Source organism: Ceratotherium simum, chromosome 7 (genome assembly GCF_057802395.1).
Source record: "Ceratotherium simum simum isolate JZ-2026a chromosome 7, ASM5780239v1, whole genome shotgun sequence".
Classification (NCBI taxonomy): domain Eukaryota; kingdom Metazoa; phylum Chordata; class Mammalia; order Perissodactyla; family Rhinocerotidae; genus Ceratotherium; species Ceratotherium simum.
The window spans coordinates 10462880-10486325 of NC_141906.1; the positions used below are offsets into that span (position 1 = coordinate 10462880).

The following is a 23446-nucleotide window of genomic DNA, read 5'->3' on the forward strand; positions in this document are numbered from 1 at the left end:
CAATTTTAATCAATAGTATCATTTTTAATATTACCTTTGTAGTACTAAATGTGCTTATAATTCTGTTACTTGATTTGTCAGCTTTAAATATTTCATAAATTCCTGCTATTAAAGATAAAGCAATTGAAGTACACACACTTCCACCCACCTGCCTTCTGCATTCTCTTTCCAATTTTTGTGAGATGTAGCATTTGACATTGTTAGGTTATAAAAATTTTACATTCTATGTTGTCACCCTAAAACATACATTTGTTTTCGTCATAATTCCAGTTGCAAAAGTACACACCGGTCATGGTTAAACATTTTCCTAGTGTTCCTCCTTATCTCTCGGTTGGTTGAATGTAAAACACTATAATATCTGACACACAATTAGTGCTTAGTAAATCTCAGCTAAAAATAGTAGAAGTTGTCTTTAGTAAACCCACTTTCATTACCTTTACAAGATTATTTTTCTTAGTAGTAATAGTAGTAAATGAGCACCTGTACAGTACTGTGGAATTGCTCCACGATAACAAGAAGAATGAATACTCAAGTTATTGGCTGACTGTGTTTTACAAAGGTTTTACTCCATGCCATTAATATATATAGTAAGACATAAATTAAACCTAAACTCATGTAAAAATAAATCCTGGTCCCTTCATCCTTATATGGGTCTTCAATATTCTCCCTCTCTCATAATTCAATCATTCTTTCTAAAATCTTTACACTACTAATTCCTTAGTAAATCTTTCCTTCAGAAAAACATAAAAAGAAAACTTTGCTTTGCAATAGAAGAATGAGCATGTACGTGATTGGTGATATTCATTTAGACAAACTCAAATACATAAACCAGGCAAAACCACGTCATGTTACTCATTTCTGATTTTCCCTTCTTTTCTCTTGATTCTGTTAACAAATAACATTTCACAGCACTGCTTAGGCAGTTAAATGCTGACCCCTCTTCAATATACCTCCAGATTATCTTAGTGCTAATGTCAGCTACATAAAAATATGGAAAGAGCTAGACTTATGAGCCTCCATTTTATGCCTCGATGATGGGAAATAGCTTTGCCACTGTTTCATCAACTATAACCTCATTATTCGCATGCTGTAAGTTCTTAATGAATTTCATCGAGGATTCAATTTAAATGCATTAAGTTGCTGTCAGTCCCTCAGTAAGATCAATGAATACCACGCAGGGAGGTATGGAAACAGTTTTCTGATTCTTCCCTAGAACAACTTCAAGGCAAGAATCAGATTCAATAAAGTGCACTTTAGTAGGGAAACAACAAGGGACAGCGAAAAGAACATGACTATTGGAATCTAGCAGATCTGAGTTAAAAAAAAAAAAAAATCAAGGCTTGGCCACTTAGCATACGTCATCCAGGACACTTTTGTTTCTAAAATCTCAAAGGGCTGTTGTGAGAATGATATGTAATAACAGAAAGGGAGAGTATATTATTCGGTAGCTAGTAGACACTCAACAAATGGTAGATAATACTAGTTTTCAGTCATTAAGTACAGTGGTCATTTAAAAAAAGCCATTGCAATTACAGAAAGATATAGTCAACTGTTGCAGGATAAAATATTATCTAAAAATTCTAGCCAGGTTCATGTCAGAGATCAGGAACATATCTTTAAATGATTACAAAAAATACAGTGATAAAATGTGAGCATTTTGAAAACAAAAGGCAATCATTAAATGCTATTATAAAAAAAAATCTATTATACTGGAGCATTTTCTGTGCTTTGTGTTTTGGCCTGATTTTTATTGTAGCGTAACTACGAAAGTAATTTCATAGAACACGGATGGGCAGGAGGCTTCAGTATGGTCAAATTCTTTATGTTACTAGTCCCAAATGTCTCCTCCTTCTCATCCACTTTCATATAACAGTTTTGTCAACTGTACTTGACCACGGAAACCATGTGCTGCACCTGAAGCTCTGAGAAAGGGAAGGCGCAGGGGGAAGTGAGTGAAGGGAGAACGACTGAACTCTTCAGTTCAGTTCTGATGGTTCTCCATCTATGTTTCAGGAGCTCTGGAGCTTGCTGAAGAGTCGACGATGAGCAAAACATAATCCCTGCCCTGCAAGAGAACGCTGTGTTTGTATATAACTGTTCATAGCAGATGGCCTGTAAGAATACAATCTTATTCTGAGTAGGCAGAGTTAATATGATGAAAAGTTTACCAGGGTCATGAAAAGACGCCTTCCAAATTTACTGGGATCCATTTAAAAATACTGATAGGTCGGGGCCGGCCCGGTGGTGTAGTGGTTAAGTGAGAGCGCTCTGCTTCAGCGGCCCAGGGTTCGCAGGTTTGGATTCCGGCGCGCACAGACACACCGCCTGTCAAGCCATACTGTGGCGGCATCCCATATAAAGTAGAGGAAGATGGGCATGGATGTTAGCCCAGGGCCAATCTTCCTCAGCAAAAACTGGAGGATTGGCGTCAGGATGTTAGCTCAGGGCTGGTCTTCCTCACACACACACATACAAAATAAATAAATAAATAAATAAAAATAAAAATACTGATAGGATATGTTGCACTTTAAAAACTTGGTAGAAGTCACTCACTTTTTAAATGTTCTCATTAAATCAGAGAAGCAAAGTTTATAGATTTAGTGAAGTCACGGAAAATTTGCCACTGAAGTGAATAATCTCCAGCCTAGTATGAAATATTTTACCAGAAAGAAAAGTACTCAATGTCATAAGGATTAAAAATCAAAAGGAGTTTCTGTTAGATTTTGATATGAATATCAAATAGCTTACAAACTTAGTCCTTAGTATTTATTTTTTTTTGCTGAGGAAGATTCACCCTGAGCTAACATCTCTGCCCATCTTCCTCTACTTTATATGTAGGACGCCACCACAGCATGGCTTGAACCTGCGAACCCCAGGCCACGGAAGAGGAGCGAGAGAACTTAACCACTATGCCACTGGGCCATCCCAGTTCTTAGTGTTTTTATAAAAAGTATTCTTGAGAATACATTAACCATTATGTATGCATATCTTACATAATGTTCCACTTTTATAAAAAGTGTTCTTGAGAATATCATAGTCCTGCATATCTTACATAATGTTCTACTATCAATAGTATAGTAAATGAATGTCAAAGCTTCATCTAATGGAGACATCTTTCATCTCTATTGGGAACTTTCTCAGTCATGCATAGTTTATTTGAAATCCAAAGGTTCATTTGGTTCTGCCAGACTAAAATTAGATTATTAAAACTAGAATTTTATACTCACCCGATCCTCCTTTTGCCAAGTATTTGTTCTTTGCATAAAGGACAGAATCTAACATAGACTCAAAAAGAAGAAAATAGCCCTGCATAAAAAAGGGAAAAAATAGATTTTAGAAATATGCAATACCCTCATATGCAGATCAATATAAATATCTGGGCTACTCTTTCAATAAAAAATATATATTTTGTCTCTCCCATATTCTGCAAAGTTTGAAATTATTTTTTGCAGTAAGTTCTCCACATAATAATTACGAGAAAATTAGGCCAGGGTATAAAATGGATCCAGAAAGTTTATTACAGTAGATTGTATTGAACCTTCTCTACTTGTGCTTCCACTTTCTAGATTATTGTTTCTTCCTCATTAAAAGGAAAATTTCAGATAGAAATTGTTAACGGACCCTATAATTCCCCAGAATATTATTGCAATATTAATCTAGGGCAGTGGTTCTCAACTAGATTTTGACCCCTGGGGGACATCTGGCAATGTCTGAAGACATTTTTGATTGTCAACAGCTGAGAGGGAGATGCTATTGGCATCTAGAAGGTAGAGCCAAGGGATGCTGATCAACATCCCAGAACGCACAGGACAACCCTCACAACAAAGAATTGTCTGGCCCCAAATGTCGACAGGACTAAGGCTGAGAAACCCCGGTCTAGAACACCATTTCTCAAAGTGTTTCTGGCCCAGTGACTTTCTCTTTGGATAAAAAAAAAATGGAGGAGAGGGGATTTTTTTGTGTGTGTGTGAGGAAGATCAGCCCTGAGCTAACATCCATGCCAATCCTCCTCTTTTTGCTGAGGAAGACTGGCCTTGAGCTAACATCTATTGCCAATCCTCCTCCTTTTTTTCCCTTTTTTCTCCCCAAAGCCCCAGTAGATAGCTGTGTCATAGCTGCACATCCTTCTAGTTGGTGTATGTGGGACGCCGCCTCAGCACGGCTGGACAAGCGGTGCGTCGGTGCGCGCCTGGGATCCGAACCCAAGCTGCCAGTAGCGGAGCACGCGCATGTAACCGCTAAGCCACAGGGCCAGCCCCGGGGAGGGGATCTTTAATCAAAGAGGTTTGAGAAAGACCAGACACTATATCCTCCTCTTAGAGATTCAGAATGCACATTAGCACATTAACAGTTCTGAGCAGTGTTACGGTCAAGATGACTGGTGAACATACTTTAACCAGGTATTACCCACTTTTTGACTAGAGACCTCTTTTTTTCTATTTAACACCTATCAACACCGTGAACAACTAGTGTTGTTTGAAACAGTTTATGAAACATGGCCCGTGTATTCCAGATTTTAGAGAACAGTAAGGAATCTTCTACCAAAAAAGGATAATCATAGCACAAATGAAAAGAGAATTTGCCACTACTGGTGTCACAAACACAGTACATTCTAATTGCTAGACAGTTTATTATAGAAATGACAAAGTAATCATGAGTGACAAATCAAGCCAGTTTCAGCCAGTCTTTCTCCCTCTAGGGGCCTTCCCCCAACCACCATGAGCAGCACGGAAAGTTAAGTGCTTAGCACATAATACATCTTATTACTGCTTAGGGTGAACCAATGTGAATTTTATCCTAATTTTAGCATTCTAAATGAAAACTGTTCTCACTCATTTGTTCTGTGCACAAACAACTGTCCCATAGGATAATACAATATTGTTTAACCACACGAAGAAAAACTTTTTACAGCTTTACCTAGAACAAGAAAACCCGCAAACCTAGAATGGATAATCTTCAGAAGAGATTAACAGTAAATTTAAACTTATGGAAAATACCGTTCTCATGCTTGAATCCCTTATAAAGGAACCTAATTAAATTGCCACTAGCAACTCTACATTGGCGTTTACCTAGTACCCCCAATACACTAATTCATTGATAAGAAAATAACTGCCTACAGAAGAAAGACTTAGCCAACAAAGCTCTTTTATTAATGTGTTTACGTTAGGAAAATTAAGGATTTGGTGGAAACTTTTTCTGGATAAAGGACTTCAGTTATATGTCTAACCCTTACAAGTTAGTTCCCCATTAAACCTGTGTAGTATTCAAAGAACAAGGGACTTTTGGAATTCAAGTAAGAAATCTTTACCAATCTGACATAATTCAGCAGATCTGTGCACACAAGTGCTTATAACTAAGCATTCATCCATTGATTAAAGTGAATTATAATTTAAGCTAAGAAATTATTAAAACAGGAACCATCTATTTACCTTATGGAGAAAAGATCAGCTGATAAACTTGTTAATAGATTCGAGACAAAATGGTCCCAATTTGCAAGACTGCTACATGTTAAAACATTCAAATAAAATAAATTCACATTTTAGTACAAATTAAGTATTCATTATAGTCCAGTCTTTTTTGGAAAAGGGCAAAAAAAAAGTTTGTTTTTGATTTGGCACCATGTCAAACTGTTTTCTAGTATTCTCTTCCAAAATAGTTGGCCAAATCTAAGTATTCTGCTTCCACATGCTCAAACTCCATCTTAATTCCATGCACTACAAACAAACCAAAAAAGGCTTTTTGATCAATAACAAAGTAGCCCCTTCTAGCAACATGCTCATTTCCTGCATTTAAGATAAAGTTGTTACTAGTCATTCATCAGAGATGAATTTAAATCCCAGAGGAGCTCTCTTCTCTTTGTGACCTTGGTCAAGTTACCATCATTGTGCCTCAGTTTCCTCATCTGAAAAGTGACACTAACAATGGTATTCTACTTCATAGGGTTTGTGTGAGGATTAAATATACTAATATATGTAAAAGGGTATGGAAAAATAAATCTAAAGTTAGCTGAAAAAATTAAGAGCTATTTAAAAAATATATTTTAAAAGCTAATCAGAATTTTAAAATTACATTTAATAAATTAGAGAATAAAGGCTTGGCAGACTACCCATAATCACAAGACATTTATTTAGTGAATGGTCCTGTATTACAAGCCCCGAAGCAGAACTGAAATTCCTGGGTTTTTTTCAGGAGTCTATCAGAATACATTTTCTGTGTCACTTCTTTTTTCAGACCAGCCAAGCCTATGTGTATGTGTGTACATACAAAAAAATATAAAACTGCTCAAAATTTCTTTACAATTAAGAACTAAAATTTAAAAACCCAATCAAAATAATTCGAGCACATTGGCCAAATTAGTGCCAATTCCAACTTCAACATTGTTCTCACAAAGACAATCACTGAGATTTTTTTTCCTGGGCCAAAAAAAATCAATTTTACTTAATACTCTGAACTTTGGCATTTATACTTAAGATTTTTCCATGTGTCTACTTCCATTTAAAATAATACACACCAATAAGCATTTTTCCACATACCCAATAATGATTATCTTAGCTAAGATGAGAATTCTGATCAGACAATATTAGAGATAGTTTCTAAGGCCCTAACGATTTAAACAACCTAACTTTTATATTAGATAAATCAGTACTAGAGAGGTTAAGTGACTTATTTTAGATCATATAGCTGGAAAAATAATACTGGACAATTTTTTACCTCCCCTACAAAACACTGGCTTTAAGATTCAATTCCCATTGCTGCCTAACTCAACAATGAGAGAGATGCAAACAAACCTAAGAAGATAACCATCCCCGGCAGCAAAAACACCCTTTCATAAATGCATGTCTTTGCTTTCCATTGTTTAGAGTCAGCCAACATTATTAGGTCAGAGAACTTCTAAAAGCAAATGATCAAATGCTTTTGTTGTTACATGTAGAGGATTTACATAGTGCCTGGCACAGAGTTAGGCCATAAAGCCATGAAAGACCATATCCATATCACATGACTCTTTAATTTGGCAGAAGTCACCATATGGGGTCAGCCACTGTGGGGTAGAATTGGGCTAAAATATAATAGAAGCAGAAGGCAAAGCAAGTCTTTCTTCTTTTCCCATTTTTATCTCCTTTTTCTCTCTTCATTGGTATATAATTAAAAACAGTAATTTCCTCTAAATATATCTTTGATACATCTTTTTCATTTCAGTATCAAGATACTGCTTGTGTAAGTATATGATGAGACTTCTATTCTGTCAAAGTAGTTTCTTACCTTTAAGTTAAAAAATAACTGAACTAGCAAATCAACAGAAAAGCACTCCTTCAAAAGAAGAATAGATTATACATTTCTTCATATTTAGCATATCTCCGAAATATGCTACATTATCGAAGACTCAATGAAGACTGAGAATTTTACTGGTCATTCATTTCACTTAGTATGCAGATATATGCTCAATTATTACCTCACCACAAAGGATTTTCCTGATGTCCCTACGTAAACTATCTTCTCCGTTTTCCATCACCAAGCTCCACCTCTTTACTTTGCTTTGTATTTCATCATAGCACTTACGAAAGAAAATATTATTTTTGTGTTTATTTTACCTCCTTAATAAAATGTAAGCTCCAAGAGGACCAAGGACTTTGTCCATATTGTTTGAAGCTATATTCCTGGGGGCTAGAAATGTGCCTGGTACATACTAGGAACTCAGTAAGCAATTTTCGAATGAATAAAAAAATAAGAATTATTAATATCGTATTTGTATATCATTATAATTGTTAAAATGAAACAACGCCTGCTTTTTGTTATTTTTCTGGTACAAATTAAAGTTAGTTATTTTAAAATGCTGTTTTGCTTTCTAAGATTAAAATCTCAAATAATAATAGTGGTGATAACTGTTAAAGTTCATTATATTAAGTGTCTTTATAAGGATTATCTTATTTAATTCTTTCCTAAAGCACATTTTATTGTTATTCTCATTTAACTGATGAGGAAATTAAGGCTTAGAAATGTTAAATAAATTGGGCTGGCCCCATGGCTTAGTGGTTAAGTGTGCGCGCTCCACTGCTGGCGGCCCGGGTTTGGATCCCAGGCGCGCACCGACACATCGCTTCTCCGGCCACGGTGAGGCCGCGTTCCACGTACATCAACTAGAAGGATGTGCAACTATGACATACAACTATCTACTGGGGCTTTGGGGGGGGGGAGGAAATGTTAAATAAATTAAAATAATAGGACTTAAAAACACAGCTCACAGTCACACAAACAGTTGAATGAGCCAGAATTTGAACCTTGGTCTGTGTAACTACAGAGGTCAAGTTCTGAATTACTATTCTATGTTCCTTCTTAAATTGCATTTACCTGATTGAAAATAAGATTTAGTATTTGTATCATATTATACTACATTTGTGATTAAGGAGTCAAGTGTTTTGAAATGAAAAATTTCCCATAAAGCATATTAAACAAGATTAGAATTTACCATAGGTATATGATTCATAATATTTCAGAGCGATAGCTTAGTTGGCAACTGGCTCTTAGCCACCATCCATTGTGAAAACTATCAGTTTGGAAAAATCAATGCACATTCTAGAATATATGTAGAACCAATATATGACATTTGTGAGATAAATTAATATGCCCAGTTAAAAATGTTAGCAGATGAAAAGATTCACATACGTATTGCTAAAGACTGTTGTCCTTTCTCTCAACTTTCCACTTAGCTAAACTTCATTTTACTATAGGCACCCTACGTGAGACAACAGCCTTTAATTTCCTGGGAATTGTCCTTGGTTCGGAACCAAGTCATTTATTACTGATATCAGAAGGCTTTGCTCCAAATGCCCTACTCATCTGCAGTGTAATTCAGACTGTAATTTCACAGGCTGCTGCCTCACCTGTAGGGGTGCCATCTGGAGGAGAATTATACCCGATATTTTCTCCCATGATGCTCACGGGGTACTCTTCTTTCCAAATTGACATTTACTTTTTAAAATTAAATTTTGCATTAACAGTTCAAAAATTAATTACTACAAAAGGAACACAATGGATTAAATCTGGAACTAGAATGTTAACATTATCCATTGAAATGGGAACCTTATTTTTAAAATGTTTATCCATGAGATCTTCTTGGAATAGATAAATTAATGATAAAAGAAACATAATATCTTTAGTATAAGGTGCTTCTCTTGTTTAATTTTTTTCAGTTCAAATAACTGAATTCCTGATACACCCTTAGGCAGAATTAACTATTTAAAAAAGTGAGGCAAAAGAGGTATAAATAAAATGAAGAAGTAATCTGTAGAAAGTCTAGCGACAAACAGTCAATAATCTGGATTTATTTAAAGATAAAAATAAAAGATTACTTCTAACAAACAAACAAGCCTACGAAATCTAATCCTGAATTCTTAGTATATTTCTGAAGCACAATCAATATTTGCTAACATTTTTTAAAATACTACTCTCAATTCTATAAGATTTACTGTAAATAGAATTTTATCCAATGTGATTGAGAGTAGTACTCAGTTGTTAATTGAAAACAATACATTTTAAGTAAAAACATATAAATGTAGATTTGTTTACCAATACTTGTTGAGGATGGATCCCTTGATTGGATTCTTCACCATTTTCCTTGCATAAACCACACTCACAATAGATCGTAAATAATTTCCAGTGTGGGTTATTTTAAAACAGAAAAAGAATCTAAGGGCACTTGCCAAGCGGAGAATCCTTGAATTCTATAATTCCCACCCTCCCACTCCTAGTCTTTCACCATTGTTTTACTCACTACTTTATTGAACAGCAATTCCTTTTCAACCTTGTTCAATAGTTTATGTTAATATTAACTCATTTTATATAAGCAAACAGGCAAACTAATATAATAAGCTCTTGGTAAACATATAACCCCACTGATAAGAGCACAGGAGTAGCAGTGCACAGAAGGTAACTTAGTAGCTTGAAGTGCTCAGCCAGCCATAGGAATCTAGCAGGTGTTATGCAGAAAGAATGCAGAACATCATCAATTTGGTGAACTAAATGCAGGTTGGTTAAGGAAGCTTCAACTGTTTACCCATGTGACACAATATACTGTCATGATGTCACCTTTTAAGGAAAATCTTCTGTGATGCCCCAGTCTAGGTCAGGTGGCCTTTATAATATGATCTAAGTTAGAGGTTGTTATTTTCAATGCATTGAAATGAGAACTCTAAAGCAGGGTTTCTCAATCTTGGCACTAGTGACATTTTGGGCCAGATAATACTGTATTGTGGGGACTGTCCTGTCCGTTGTAGGAAGTCTAGCAGTATCCCTTACTTCCACCTACTAGAGGCCAGCAGCACTCTCCTCCTGCACCCCCTACAAAACCTCAATATTTCCGGATATTTCCCATTGCCCCAAAATCACTCAAGAGAGCAAAACTGGACACACTCCCCCCGCCATTGAGAATCACTGCTCTAGAGACAGCCAACAAATACTAAATAAGCATTTTCTCCTAATCTACAGTGCTCTCTGCTAAAAACGTATCAAACTTAAGATTTTACAGAATGTAATGTAGGCTCTATTTATTTCAGTTATATTTATAACAGCCTTTGAACACCTGAATTACAAAGTTTCTGAGTGATTCCCCAGTCTATCACTTGACTCTTTCATCTTAAAATGTGCAAACGCTAACCACTTTATTTATTACAAATGTGACAGTGAAGTTATACGAGAGTTTTTAAAGTAATTATGTAGAATCCTTTTGGGTAAGGTACTTTCCTTACTGCCAGCTCTACAGTGACGGAGACAGATGATATTATACTCTCTCCAACGTGGCAAAATGCAAGCAGCTGATGCTATCAAGCAACAAGACTGCCTGTATCCTTTGCATTTATTTGCCATAGAATGAGTAAGAAAAATAATGCTATTTTGAACATGTATATATACACACACAGACATCTTTGTTCAATGTTTTATGTATTTGGCTTAAAAAATTTTTTTTTTTTTTTTGTGAGGAAGACCAACCATGAGCTAACATCCATGCCAATCCTCCTCTTTTTGCTGAGGAAGACTGGCCCTGAGCTAACATCTGTGCCCATCTTCCTCCACTTTATGTGGGACCCCGCCACAGCATGGCCTGACAAGCGGTGCGTCGGTGTGCGCCTGGGATCTGAACCAGGCTGCCAGCAGCGCAGTACGTGCACTTAACTGCTACACCACGGGGCCGGCCCCATTTTTTTTGTTTGTTTGTTTTGTGAGGAAGTTCAGCCCTGAGCTAACATCCGATGCCAGTCCTCCTCTTTTTGCCAAGGAAGACTGGCCCTGGGCTAACATCCGTGCCCATCTTCCTCTACTTTATATGGGATGCCGCCACAGCATGGCTTGACAAGTGGTGCATCAGTGCTCGCGCGGGATCTGAACTTGTGAACCACGGGCCGCCACAGCGGAGCGCATGCACTTAACCGCTATGTCACCAGCCCGCCCCAAAGATAAATTTCTTAAAGCAGAATTCCTGGATTAAAGGATATGTACATTTAAAATTTTGATCTGTATCATCAAACTGCCCCACAGAAAGTCCATGCCAAATTTTTATTCCTACAACTGTATGAGTGGATTAAAGACAAAAAGGTATAAAGTTTATGGAGAATATTTTCATGTTCTTGGGGGAAAAAAGTTCTAACTGTAAAGCAAAAGACCAATAAATGTGACTACATTAAAATTCAGAACTTCATCAAAATTATAAAAAGATAAATCACAGTGTTTGAAAAGATATTGGACATATACATACACAGGGACACATGTGCACACGCATATTTCCATCTCCAACAAAGAACACCAATCATTAAGAAAAGGCACGCAAACCCCCCAAAAAGGGCAAAAGAATTATATACTGTTACCGGAAATCTAAGTAGCCAATAGTCATATGTAGAGATGCTGAACTTCATTAGTAATTCAAATACAACGAGAAACTACTACACAACTCCCAGATTGGCAGTAATTAAAAAGTTATACAATATCAGTGTTGATAAGTCTGTGGAGCCATGTAGTAAAAATTTTACTGCTTTGAAAAAATTTGGCATTATCTAGTAATGTTGAAGAGCATTACACCCTGTGATCTAGTAATTCTACTCCTCAATATACATCTAGAAATGCATGCTCAAGGGTAACAACATACATGTACAAGTATACTGTAGCATTATTATCTGTCATGGTAAAAAAAACTGGAAATGATCCAGTGCCAACCAACAGCAGAACAAATAAACACATTGTGGTATATTCATACAACAGCATATACAGAAATGAAAATAAACAAATTATCCTTACGAGCAATATTGATGCATGTCTTAAATATGACTAAGGGACAAAAGCAAAAAGCTACTGTTTTTAATACAAAAGGATACTTATGTTTTGATTCTATTTATATAAATCTCAAAACTGAAAAATATATAGGGATGTAAGTAGAGGTGGTGAAACAATAAAGAAAAGCAAGTGATCACCACAAAAGACAGGAGAGTGGCCACTTCTGCAGGAAGGAAAGGAGCAGTAACTAAGGAAAGATACTTGGGTGGCTTCGTCCCATATTTTTCTCTGGCTGATGATTACACAAGTGTTCATTATACAACTATTTGTGACACTACCTGTAAGTTTATGAAATGTTCTGTGTGTGTTTCACAACTTAAGAGGTTATAATAAAAAGCGAAATTTACACAGTTATATCATAAGCAATAATCTGGGTGAAAGCAAAAAGAACACACATTTATATCTGTTTGTAAATGCTTAGACATGTCTGAAATAGTACACAATTAATTAGAAAAATAACAAAGTAGACTAAAGGCCAAAAATATTATCAGGGTCAAAGAATAACACTTCATAATGATGAAGAGGCCAAACTTTATCAAAAATACTTAACAATCCTAATGTGTAGGCACCTAAAAACCACATAAAAATATGTGAAGCAAAAACTGACAGAACTGAAGAGAAACAAACAATTCCTGAACTATAGATAGAAATTTCATTATTCTACCTTGAGTACTTAATAGAACAAGTAGACTTAAAAAGTATTTACAAGAGTGACATCAGCGTCATGGTGGAGTGAGCTTTCCTGTGAACTCTTCCCCCATAAGATACAAGAAAACGAACAGTCACAGTGGAATCCCAGACAGTGAAAAGCAGGATCGGAAAGATCCACACCGCTGCACTGAGAGTGGACCGCACTGGGCCGCCAGAGGAAGTGGGGAGAGGTAAGGAGAACTCCTCTCCCTCCCCATCAGATCAGCGATCCCGGTCCGCATGGCTCCCAGAGATGGGGCAGGGGCGGCCCTCTGCGGGGAAGCCGTAGCTCTTCGGGCCCTCTCCGCCAGTGGGAAACTCCCACACAGAGGACTAAGAACTGCTACGAGGTACCATCAACATCTGAGCACCTCAGAGAGCGGATAACAAGGGGCGAACGAGAAGCCCCCCACGCCAGGGACCCAGAGGGCAAAAGAGAGAGCCCACGCACCTCCGACCCCCCCCCCCCCCCAAACCGGACCCTGCAGCTCAGCCGACCAGACCAGACCAAGGGACCATCCGATCGCAGATGGCAGTGAACAGCCGGGGCAGAGCGCAGGGGGCTCAGATTACACAGCCCTTTACCACCACACAGTGGTGGCGGGTGGAAATTGCAACCAGAGATTTTCAGGATGAAGAAAGACAAAGCCAACACAGGAACCACAATGCAAAGATACATGAAATCACCAGACCAGAAGGAAAATGACAAGCACCCAGAAACCAACCCTGAAGACACAGAAATCCATAATCTAAACGACAGAGATTTCAAAATAGCTATCATAAAAACACTCAACGAAATACGAGACAACACAGACAAACAATTCAATGAGATTAGGAGTTTCTTCATAAAAGAGGTTGAAATCATAAAGAAAAACCAATCAGTGCTGATGGAGATGAAGAACACAATGGAGGAGATAAAGGAGAATCCGGAATCTTTAAAGAACAGAGCTGACAATATGGAGGAAAGAATTAGCATTTTAGAGGATAGGAATACAGATATGCTCCAGACAGAAGAGGAGAGAGAACTAAGACTAAAAAGAAATGAAGAAAGTCTCTGAGACATATCTGACCCTATTAGAAAATGTAACATAAGAATTATAGGTATTCCTGAGGGAGAAGAGAGGGAAAGAGGAAAGGAGAGCCTATTCAAGGAAATAATAGCTGAGAATTTCCCCAATCTGGGGAAGGAGCAGGAAATACCAGTAAGTGAAGCCAACAGGTCACCTAAATACATCAATACGCAAAAGCCCACTCCATGACACCTAGTGGTAAGGCTGGCTAAAGGCAACGACAAAGAAACAATATTAAGGGCAGCTAGACAAAAACAAAAAATAATGTACAAAGGAACTCCCATCAGGCTCTCAGTGGATTTCTCAACAGAAACCTTACAGGCTAGGAGAGACTGGAATGATATATTCAAAATACTGAAAGACAAAAACTTTCAGCCAAGAATACTCTATCCAGCAAAAATATCCTTCAAATATGATGGAGAAATAGTAACTCTCCCAGATAAACAAAAGCTAAGGGAGTTCATGGCCACGAGACCCCCACTACAAGAAATACTCAAGAAGGCCCTCAGGCCTGCAAAAAAGAAGAGAAAGGGAACAAAAAACTAAAAAAAAGAAAGAAAGAAAGAAATAGTACACTTAAATGAAAAACTGGACGAGATGGACCTAGTAGACACATACAGAGCACTCCTTCCAAAAACAGCTGACTACACATTCTTCTCAAGTGCGCATGAAACATTCTCAAGGATAGACCATATGTTGGGAAACAAAGCAAGCCTCAATAAATTTAAGAAGACTGAAATCATAACAAGCATCTTTTCAGACCATAATGCTATGAAACTGGAAATGAACCATGAAAAAAAAACTGGGAAAGTGACAAAAATGTGGAGATTAAACAACACGATACTGAACAACCAATGGACCATTGATGAAATTCAAGGAGAAATCAAAAACTATCTGGAAACAAACGAAAATGAAAATATGCCATACCAAATCATATGGGATGCAGCAAAAGTGGTCCTGAGAAGGAAACTCATAGCTATACAAGCCCACCTTAACAAACAAGAAAAAGCCCAAATAAGCAACCTTAAATTACACGTAACAGAATTAGAAAAAGAAGAACAAAGCCCAAAGTCAGCAGAAGGAGAGAAATAATAAAAATCAGAGCAGAAATAAATGAAATTGAGACCAAAAAAAACAGTAGAAAGGATTAATGAAACAAAGAGCTGGTTCTTTGAGAAGATAAACAAAATTGACAAACCCTTAGCCAGGCTTACTAAGAAAAAAAGAGAAAAGGCTCAAGTAAATAAAATTAGAAATGAAAGAGGAGAAATTACAATGGATACCATGGAAATACAGAGGATTATAAGAGAATACTATGAGAAATTATATGCCAACAAATTGGACAATCTAGAAGAAATGGATAAATTCTTAGACTCATACAACCTCCCAAAACTGAACCAAGAAGAAATGGAGAATCTGAATAGACCAATCACAAGTAAAGAGATTGAAATAGTAATCAAAAACCTCCCAAAAAATCAAAGTCCAGGACCAGATGGCTTCTCCTGTGAATTTTACCAAACATTCAAAGAAGATTTAATACCCATCATTCTCAAACTATTCCAAAAAATAGAGGAAGATGGAACACTTCCTAACTCATTCTACGAGGCCAACATCACCCTGATACCAAAGCCAGACAAAGACAATACAAAGAAAGAAAATTACAGGCCAATATCGCTGATGAACATAGATGCAAAAATCCTCAACAAAATATTGGCAAACCAAATACAGCAATACATTAAAAAGATCATACACCATGATCAAGTGGGATTTATATGAGGGACGCAGGGATGGTTCAACATCCGCAAATCAATCAACGTGATACGTCACATCAACAAAACAAAGAATAAAAACCATGTGGTCACCTCAATAGACGCAGAGAAGGCATTTGACAAGATCCAACATCCATTTATGATAAAAACTCTCAACAAAATGGGAATAGAAGGAAAGTACCTCAACATAATAAAGGCTATTTATGACAAACCCACAGCCAACATCATACACAACGGGGAAAGACTGAAAGCCATTCCTCTGAGAACAGGAACGAGGCAGGGCTGCCCACTCTCACCACTCCTGGTCAACATAGTACTGGAGGTTTTGGCCAGAGCAATTAGGCAAGAAAAAGGAATAAAAGGAATCCAAATAGGTAACAAAGAAGTGAAACTCTCACTATTTGCAGATGACATGATTTTATATATAGAAAACTCTAAAAAATCCATTGGAAAACTATTAGAAATAATCAACAACTACAGCAAAGTTGCAGGGTACAAAATCAATCTACAAAAATCAGTTGCATTTCTGTATGCTAATAATGAACTAACAGAAAGAGAGCTCAAAAAGATAATACCATTTACAATTGCATCAAAAAGAATAAAATACCTAGGAATAAATCTTACCAAGGAGGTGAATGACCTATACAATGAGAACTACAAGACATTATTGAAAGAAATCGATGATGACATAAAGAAATGGAAAGATATCCCATGCACGTGGATTAGAAGAATAAACATAGTTAAAATGTCTATATTACCTAAAGCAGTCTACAGATTCAATGCAATCCCAATCAGAATCCCAATGACATTCTTCACAGAAATAGAAAAAAGAATACTAAAATTTATATGGGGCAACAAAAGACCCCAAATAGCTAAAGCAATCCTAAGAAAAAAGAACAAAGCAGGAGGCATCACAATCCCTGACTTCAAAACATACTACAAAGCAATAGTAATCAAAACAGCATGGTACTGGTACAAAAACAGACACACAGATCAATGGAACAGAATTGAAAGCCCAGAAATAAAACCACACATATACGGACAGCTAATTTTCGACAAAGGTGCTAAGAACATACAATGGAGAAAGGAAAGTCTCTTCAATAAATGGTGTTGGGAAAACTGGACAGCCACATGCAAAAGAATAAAAGTGGACCATCTGCTATCACCATTCACAAAAATTAACTCAAAATGGATGAAAGACCTGAAGGTGAGACCTGAAACTATAAAACTCATAGAAGAAAATATAGGCAACACACTATTTGACATTGGTCATAAAGGAATCTTTTCGGATGACATGCCTACCCAGACTAGGGAAACTAAAGAAAAAATAAACAAGTGGGACTTTATCAGATTAAAGAGCTTCCATAAGACAAACGAAACCAGAATCAAGATGAACAACCCATCAGCTGGGAGAGAATATTTGCAAAACATACATCTGACAAGGGGTTGATCTCCATATATATAAAGAACTCACACAACTGAACAACAAAAAAACAAACCACCAGATCAAAAAATGGGCAGAGGAAATGAACAGACACTTCTCCAAAGAAGATATACAGATGGTCAATAGGCACATGAAAAGATGTTCAACATCACTAATCATCAGGGAAATGCAAATCAAAACAACACTAAGATATCACCTCACGCCCGTTAGAATGGCTATAATCACCAAGACAAAAAACAACAAATGTTGGAGAGGATGTGGATAAACAGGAACCCTCATACACAGCTGGTGGGAATGCAAACTGGTGCAGCCTCTATGGAAAACGGTATGGAGATTCCTCAAAGAATTAAAAATAGAGATGCCCTATGACCCAGCCATCCCACTACTGGGAATCTATCCAACGAACCTGAAATCAACAATCCAAGGAGGCTTATGCACCCCTATGTTCATTGCAGCATTGTTTACTATAGCCAAGAAGTGGAAGCAACCTAAGAGTCCCTCGACTGACGACTGGATTAAGAAAATGTGGTATATATATACAATGGAATACTACTCAGCCATAAAAAAAAGACAAAATTGTCCCATTTGCAACAACATGGATGGGCCTGGAGGGTATTATGTTAAGTGAAGTAAGCCAGAAGGAGAAAGACAAACACTGTATGATCTCACTCATATGTGGAATATAAACCAACACATGGACAGAGAAAACTGTATTGTGGTTACCAGGGGCTATGGGGGTGGGGGGGTGGGTACAAGGGGTGAAGGGAGTCACATATATGGTGATGGACAAACAAAAATGTACAACCCAAAATTTCACAATGTTAAAAAAACTATTAAAACATCAAAAAAAAAAAAGTACTTACAAGACTTGAATGATACTATCAACCAGTTTGACCCAATTCACACCTATGCAACACTCCATCCAACAACAGTAGAATATACATTCATTCTAAATGAATGTGGAACATTCAACAAGACAGACCATATGCTGGGCCATAAGACAAGTCTGAGCAAATTTAATGTAATGATAACATAAATAGTATGTCCTCTGATATCAACCAAATTAAATTAGAAATTAACAGAGAGATATCTAAAAAATTCCCAAACACGTGGAAATTAAACAACATGCTTCTAAATAACTCACGAATCAAAGCAGAAATCACAAGGGTAATATTTTGAATTGAATAAAAAACATGTGGGATGTAGCTACAGCAGTCATAAGGGGAAATTTAAAGGTTTAAAAGAGATGAAAAAAGCAAAGTGTAGAAGATGCTTCAGGGTGGGGTTTGTAACCTATTTCATTCATTGCTTCATCCTGCCTAGAATAGTGCCAGGCACAGAGCAGCCACCCAATATTTGTTCAATGAATGAGTGTGCTAAGGGGTAGGGATATATACATCTTTATAATAGATTAAAATATTTCAGGAAGGATACACTAGAAATTGGCAACAGATTTTGTTGGGGAATTAGGGGTAGGTTCTGAGCGGTAAAGACAAGGGAGGGATGAAATCTGTTAACTTGTATGTATTATTACATGGCCAAAAAACAGTAACAAAATTTTACATGTATATCACAAATATTTGTCAGAGCAGCTCTATTTCATTATTATTTCACTTGATTTCTACCTTCCATGCAAGAATGAGAATGATGGTGATAACTACCATTTATTATGTACCTATTAAATGCTTGCTACTGTCCTGCATGACTACTTCCTTCCTCTTCTCATACCTTACGACACACAGCTCTCACTTTCTAGTGTTGTGCACATCTGGAGAACTTAACTCAGCACAGGAGCTAATTTCCTCTTCTGAAGTTTGAAAAACTTTTATTAGTTTAAAAGTATTTCCCCCACTAGATGGCACTCTCACTTAATCAACAAAAGACGGACAAATTGGCCCTTTTCCTCAAACTGCAGCAAAAGTCCAATAAGCAAGTCTATCAAAGAAAAAAGTGAATCATCTCAAGATCTTTCCAAACTCACATGTGGGTCTTACTCCCAGACTTACAGTGTCAGTTTCTAAGGATGAGGGTAGAGGGGGCATGTGTATTTCTAAAACAATATTCCCAATCCCCCATGCTGATTGAAAAAGAAATTAATTATAACCGAATACTCTGCTCTTAAAAATACAACTAAAGTATTAGTTAGCAAGTTACTTTTATTAAAGAGAATTACATTATGTATTATATAAAGAGAATTATTTATATTATATATATTTATAAATAAAACAGTGATTCTATAATACTTATAAATTAGATTTTTGACGCGATAGAAAAGAAGAACTCTACTAACAGTATGATTCATGCCTTAAAGAAGAAGATTTCATTCTGTTTCCAGCAACAATGCATTTTAGGAGTTACCGACCCTCTAAATACAACAAATATGCTAGGGGGAAAAAAAAAGAACATCTTGTTAGATGCATCAGTAAGCAGGCTTTCACCTTGAGAGCATCTGCTAAACCTAGGGAAGGAAAACGGGGAAACAGGAGACAAAGCCCACGGTCCAGCCAAGGTGAGGAATACAAGAGGAAACTTTCCCAAATAACAAAGCAGACACAACCAAAGGTATCTACAGAGTAAATGTGAATTTAAAATCTCACTGCTGCCACCTCACCCACTCCCTGCCAACTCAGTTCAGAACCTTGGTGCTGAGTCGTCATCACACACTTTCTTGCCACTTTCAATAATTTTTAAGCATAAACCAGGCTTCATGTAAATTTACAACCCTAATGTCTATGTAGCAGGAAAAACCTCAACCCAATAATTTTAACATGATTCTGCAACATACTCTATTGGTAAGACTGAAAAAACAGGCATTCTCATACCATTGTTTTTGGTAAGAAAGCCAAAGGTAAGATGAGTATTGAGGAGAATTTGGCAATAACACTGTATATGCATTAACTCTTTGACTCATCAATCCCACCTCTAAGAATGCAAAATGAAATGACATATGCACAAGAATATTCAATATCCAATAGTATTATTTGTAATAACAAAAGAATGGAAGAAATTCTGAGCGTTAGCTGTGTACACGACATTTGCCTACACAATGGAGTATCATATAGCCTAGAAAGGAATGAAGAGTACCTCTATATAATGATCCAAAGTGATGGCCAAGACATAATTTTAAATTTAAAAAAAGCAAAGTATAGAACAATGTATAGAGTATGCTAACTTTTACATAACACAAGAGTGAAAACATAAATATATACATACCTAATATTTTTGAAACAAACCAAAAGCCAAAGAAAAAGTCACCTATTCACTAAGGGACAGAAGAAATGGAATCACAATTTTTTTCATAATTAAAACAAAATTAAGCTAAAAAAACAAAAAGAAGAAGGAATTCCCCCAAACTGAAGGAACAAAAAGCAAATAAATCTCATTCTATGTGAAGCTGGTTACATAACCAGAAAAGATAATTATTTTAAGTGACTTAAAAACACAGTATTTAGACTGTACATTTCTCATGAGATATATTCTAGGACAAAAGAAAACATAAAGCAAGCTTAAACTGCATTTGGAAGTCATTATTAGTAAAGTTGGTATAAAAATTTTGAAACTATTGTAGGTAAGTTACATGATAAAACAAACAAGTAATTATTATTATCTTATGAATCAAGAATTTCTGCATAGAGGGTGGGCCCAGTGGTGTAGTGGTTAAGTTTGGCATGCTCCACTTCAGCAGCCCCAGTTCGTGGGTTCGGATCCGGGGCATGGACCAACACACTGCTCATTAAGCCATGCTGTGGCAGTGATCCACATACAAAATAGAGGAAGACCGGCACAGATGTTAGCTCAGGGACAATCTTCCTCACCAAAAAAAAAATAAATACTAAAAGAATTTCCACGTAGAAGAAAAGAGATATAAGCATAAAATTAAGACTTTAAGTAAATTGGGGCTGGCCTGGTGGCGCAAGTGGTTAAGTGCATGCGCTCCGCTGCGGTGGCCCGGGGTCCGCTGGTTCGGATCCCGGGTGCGCACCGATGCACAGCTTGGCAAGCCATGCTGTGGCGGCATCCCATATAAAATGGAGGAAGATGTGCATGGATGTTAGCACAGGGCCAGTCTTCCTCAGCAAAAAAAAGAGGAGGATTGGCAGATGTTAGCACAGGGCTGATCTCCTCACCAAAGAAAAAAAAAAGACTTTAAGTAAAAATTCCGTAATGTTAAATAGGAAATATCAGTGTAAACTCATGATTTTTTTATATTAAAAAATAGCTACATCTGTCCTCTAAGAAACACACAAGCAACGACCGTCTAGTAATGAGCACTCCTAGAGCCCGCCTTGTGACTTTTATATACCTTTTTCTTTTTTTTTCTTTCTTTTCTTTTTGTGAAGACGATCAGCCCTGAGCTAATATCCATGCCAATCTTCCTCTTTTTGCTGAGGAAGACCGGCCCTGAGCTAACATATATTGCCAATCCTCCTCCTTTTTTTCCCTTTTTCTCCCCAAAGCCCCAGTAGATAGTTGTATGTCATAGTTGCACATCCTTCTAGTTGCTGTATGTGGGATGCGGCCTCAGCATGGCTGAAGAAGCGGTGCGTCGGTGCGCGCCTGGGATCCAAACCCGGGCCGCCAGTAGCAGAGCACGCGCACTTAACCGCTAACCACGGGGCCGGCCCCTATATACCATTTTCTAACGAAAGAACCAGGATTCTTTGGTTCCAAGTTTAGGCAGTATAAAATGACCATAAAATATCTTACAGTACCAGAAAGGAAAGTCTGAATCATAAACATATTTAGTTTCTATTTTCTGTTTTTCATTACAATATATGAACTTGTAGTTCAGATGTTATATTGAGGACCAGTGGGGTTTGTTAAAGGGATATAAGAGGCAAGTTCAAATGTTTGCCATTAGCCAAAAATGGGCCGATTTAAACATCAAAAATAATAATGACAATAGTTCAAAATATATCTAGTACATTAAAAATCCAAGAGTTTATAATGCTACTAAAAACAACAAAACCTTTAGAAAATGCTAGAGAAACAACTCATTATTCTGAAAATGGAAAAGAAATAGAGAATCTCAAGCATTTATCCTATTTTTCCTATATAAACTGTAGTTTGTAACCAAATATTTGACGAGGGGAAGGACTTATAGGATAATTTCAGCTAACAGAGAATAAATGATAAAATATCACAATTTTGCAACTTCTAATGAAATAATAAATCTAAGAAATCATTTTCAATGGCTTCTAAAACCAGTAGGTCAAAGACCGATACAGAACTTTAATGAATAGATTAGGCTGACGACTCCAAAAGCCACTGATCAATCTTAACATAATAGAAAAAGACAAGCACACATTAATTTAGAGACATTAACCAGACATAACTTGATTTGATGTGCTAGAAACTAACCACCACCGCCGCCCATGAAGTATTCTGGGGAAAAAAATCAACTTGAATTTGTGAAGCCACTATTTCTGGACCATGTATTTTCAGTTTACAAGAAATACAACCGACAGAAAAACATGTTAAATGATACCATGAGGATGTAATCATCAAAATCCAGAATGTGGAAAATTCTACAGGACAAATGACCTGGTTTCTTTAAAGAACGGCAAGACAAAAAGGGGGGAAGGTGAACCTATAAATTACAGATTTTAGACCTGATACCGAAAGCATGATCCATAAAGATAAAAAGCGATAAATTAAACTTCAACAAAACTAAAAGCTTTTGCTCTGTGAAAGACCCTGTTAAGAGGACTAGCTACGAAGCGGGAGAAAATATTTGCAAACCACATATCCAATAAAGAACTAGTAAAAAGAACTATCAAACTGGACAATAAAAAAAAACAACTAGAAAATGAACAAAAGACACAAACAGACATTTAACTGAAGAGGAGATACAGATGGCAAATAAGCCTATGAAAAGATATTTAACATCATTAGCCATTAGGGAAATGCAAATTAAAACCACAATGACATATCACTGCACATCTATCGTGTAGTGTCACTTTAAAAAATAGTGACAATACAAAATGTTGGCAAGGATAAGGATGGATGTTGGCCACTGAATCACTCACATATTGCTGGTAAGAATATAAAATGGTACAGCCCCTCTGGAAAACAGTTTGGCAGTTTCTTAAAACTAAACATGCAATTACCATATGACTAGCAATTGTACCCTTGGGTATTTATCTGAGAGAAAT

At 36.7% G+C, this 23446-nt stretch overlaps 1 protein-coding gene across 7 annotated transcripts in view; it reads right to left on the reverse strand.

The window, feature by feature from the left end:
- PRMT3 (protein arginine methyltransferase 3) overlaps positions 1–23446 on the reverse strand; it is a 135503-nt gene that overhangs the window by 60960 nt on the left and 51097 nt on the right. For all 7 annotated transcript variants that reach the window (XM_087433089.1, XM_014783543.2, XM_087433090.1 and 4 more), the window contains exon 11: positions 3228–3306. In XM_087433089.1, the coding sequence (XP_087289215.1) occupies positions 3228–3306 (79 nt within the window). The remainder of the gene's footprint in view (positions 1–3227; positions 3307–23446) is intronic.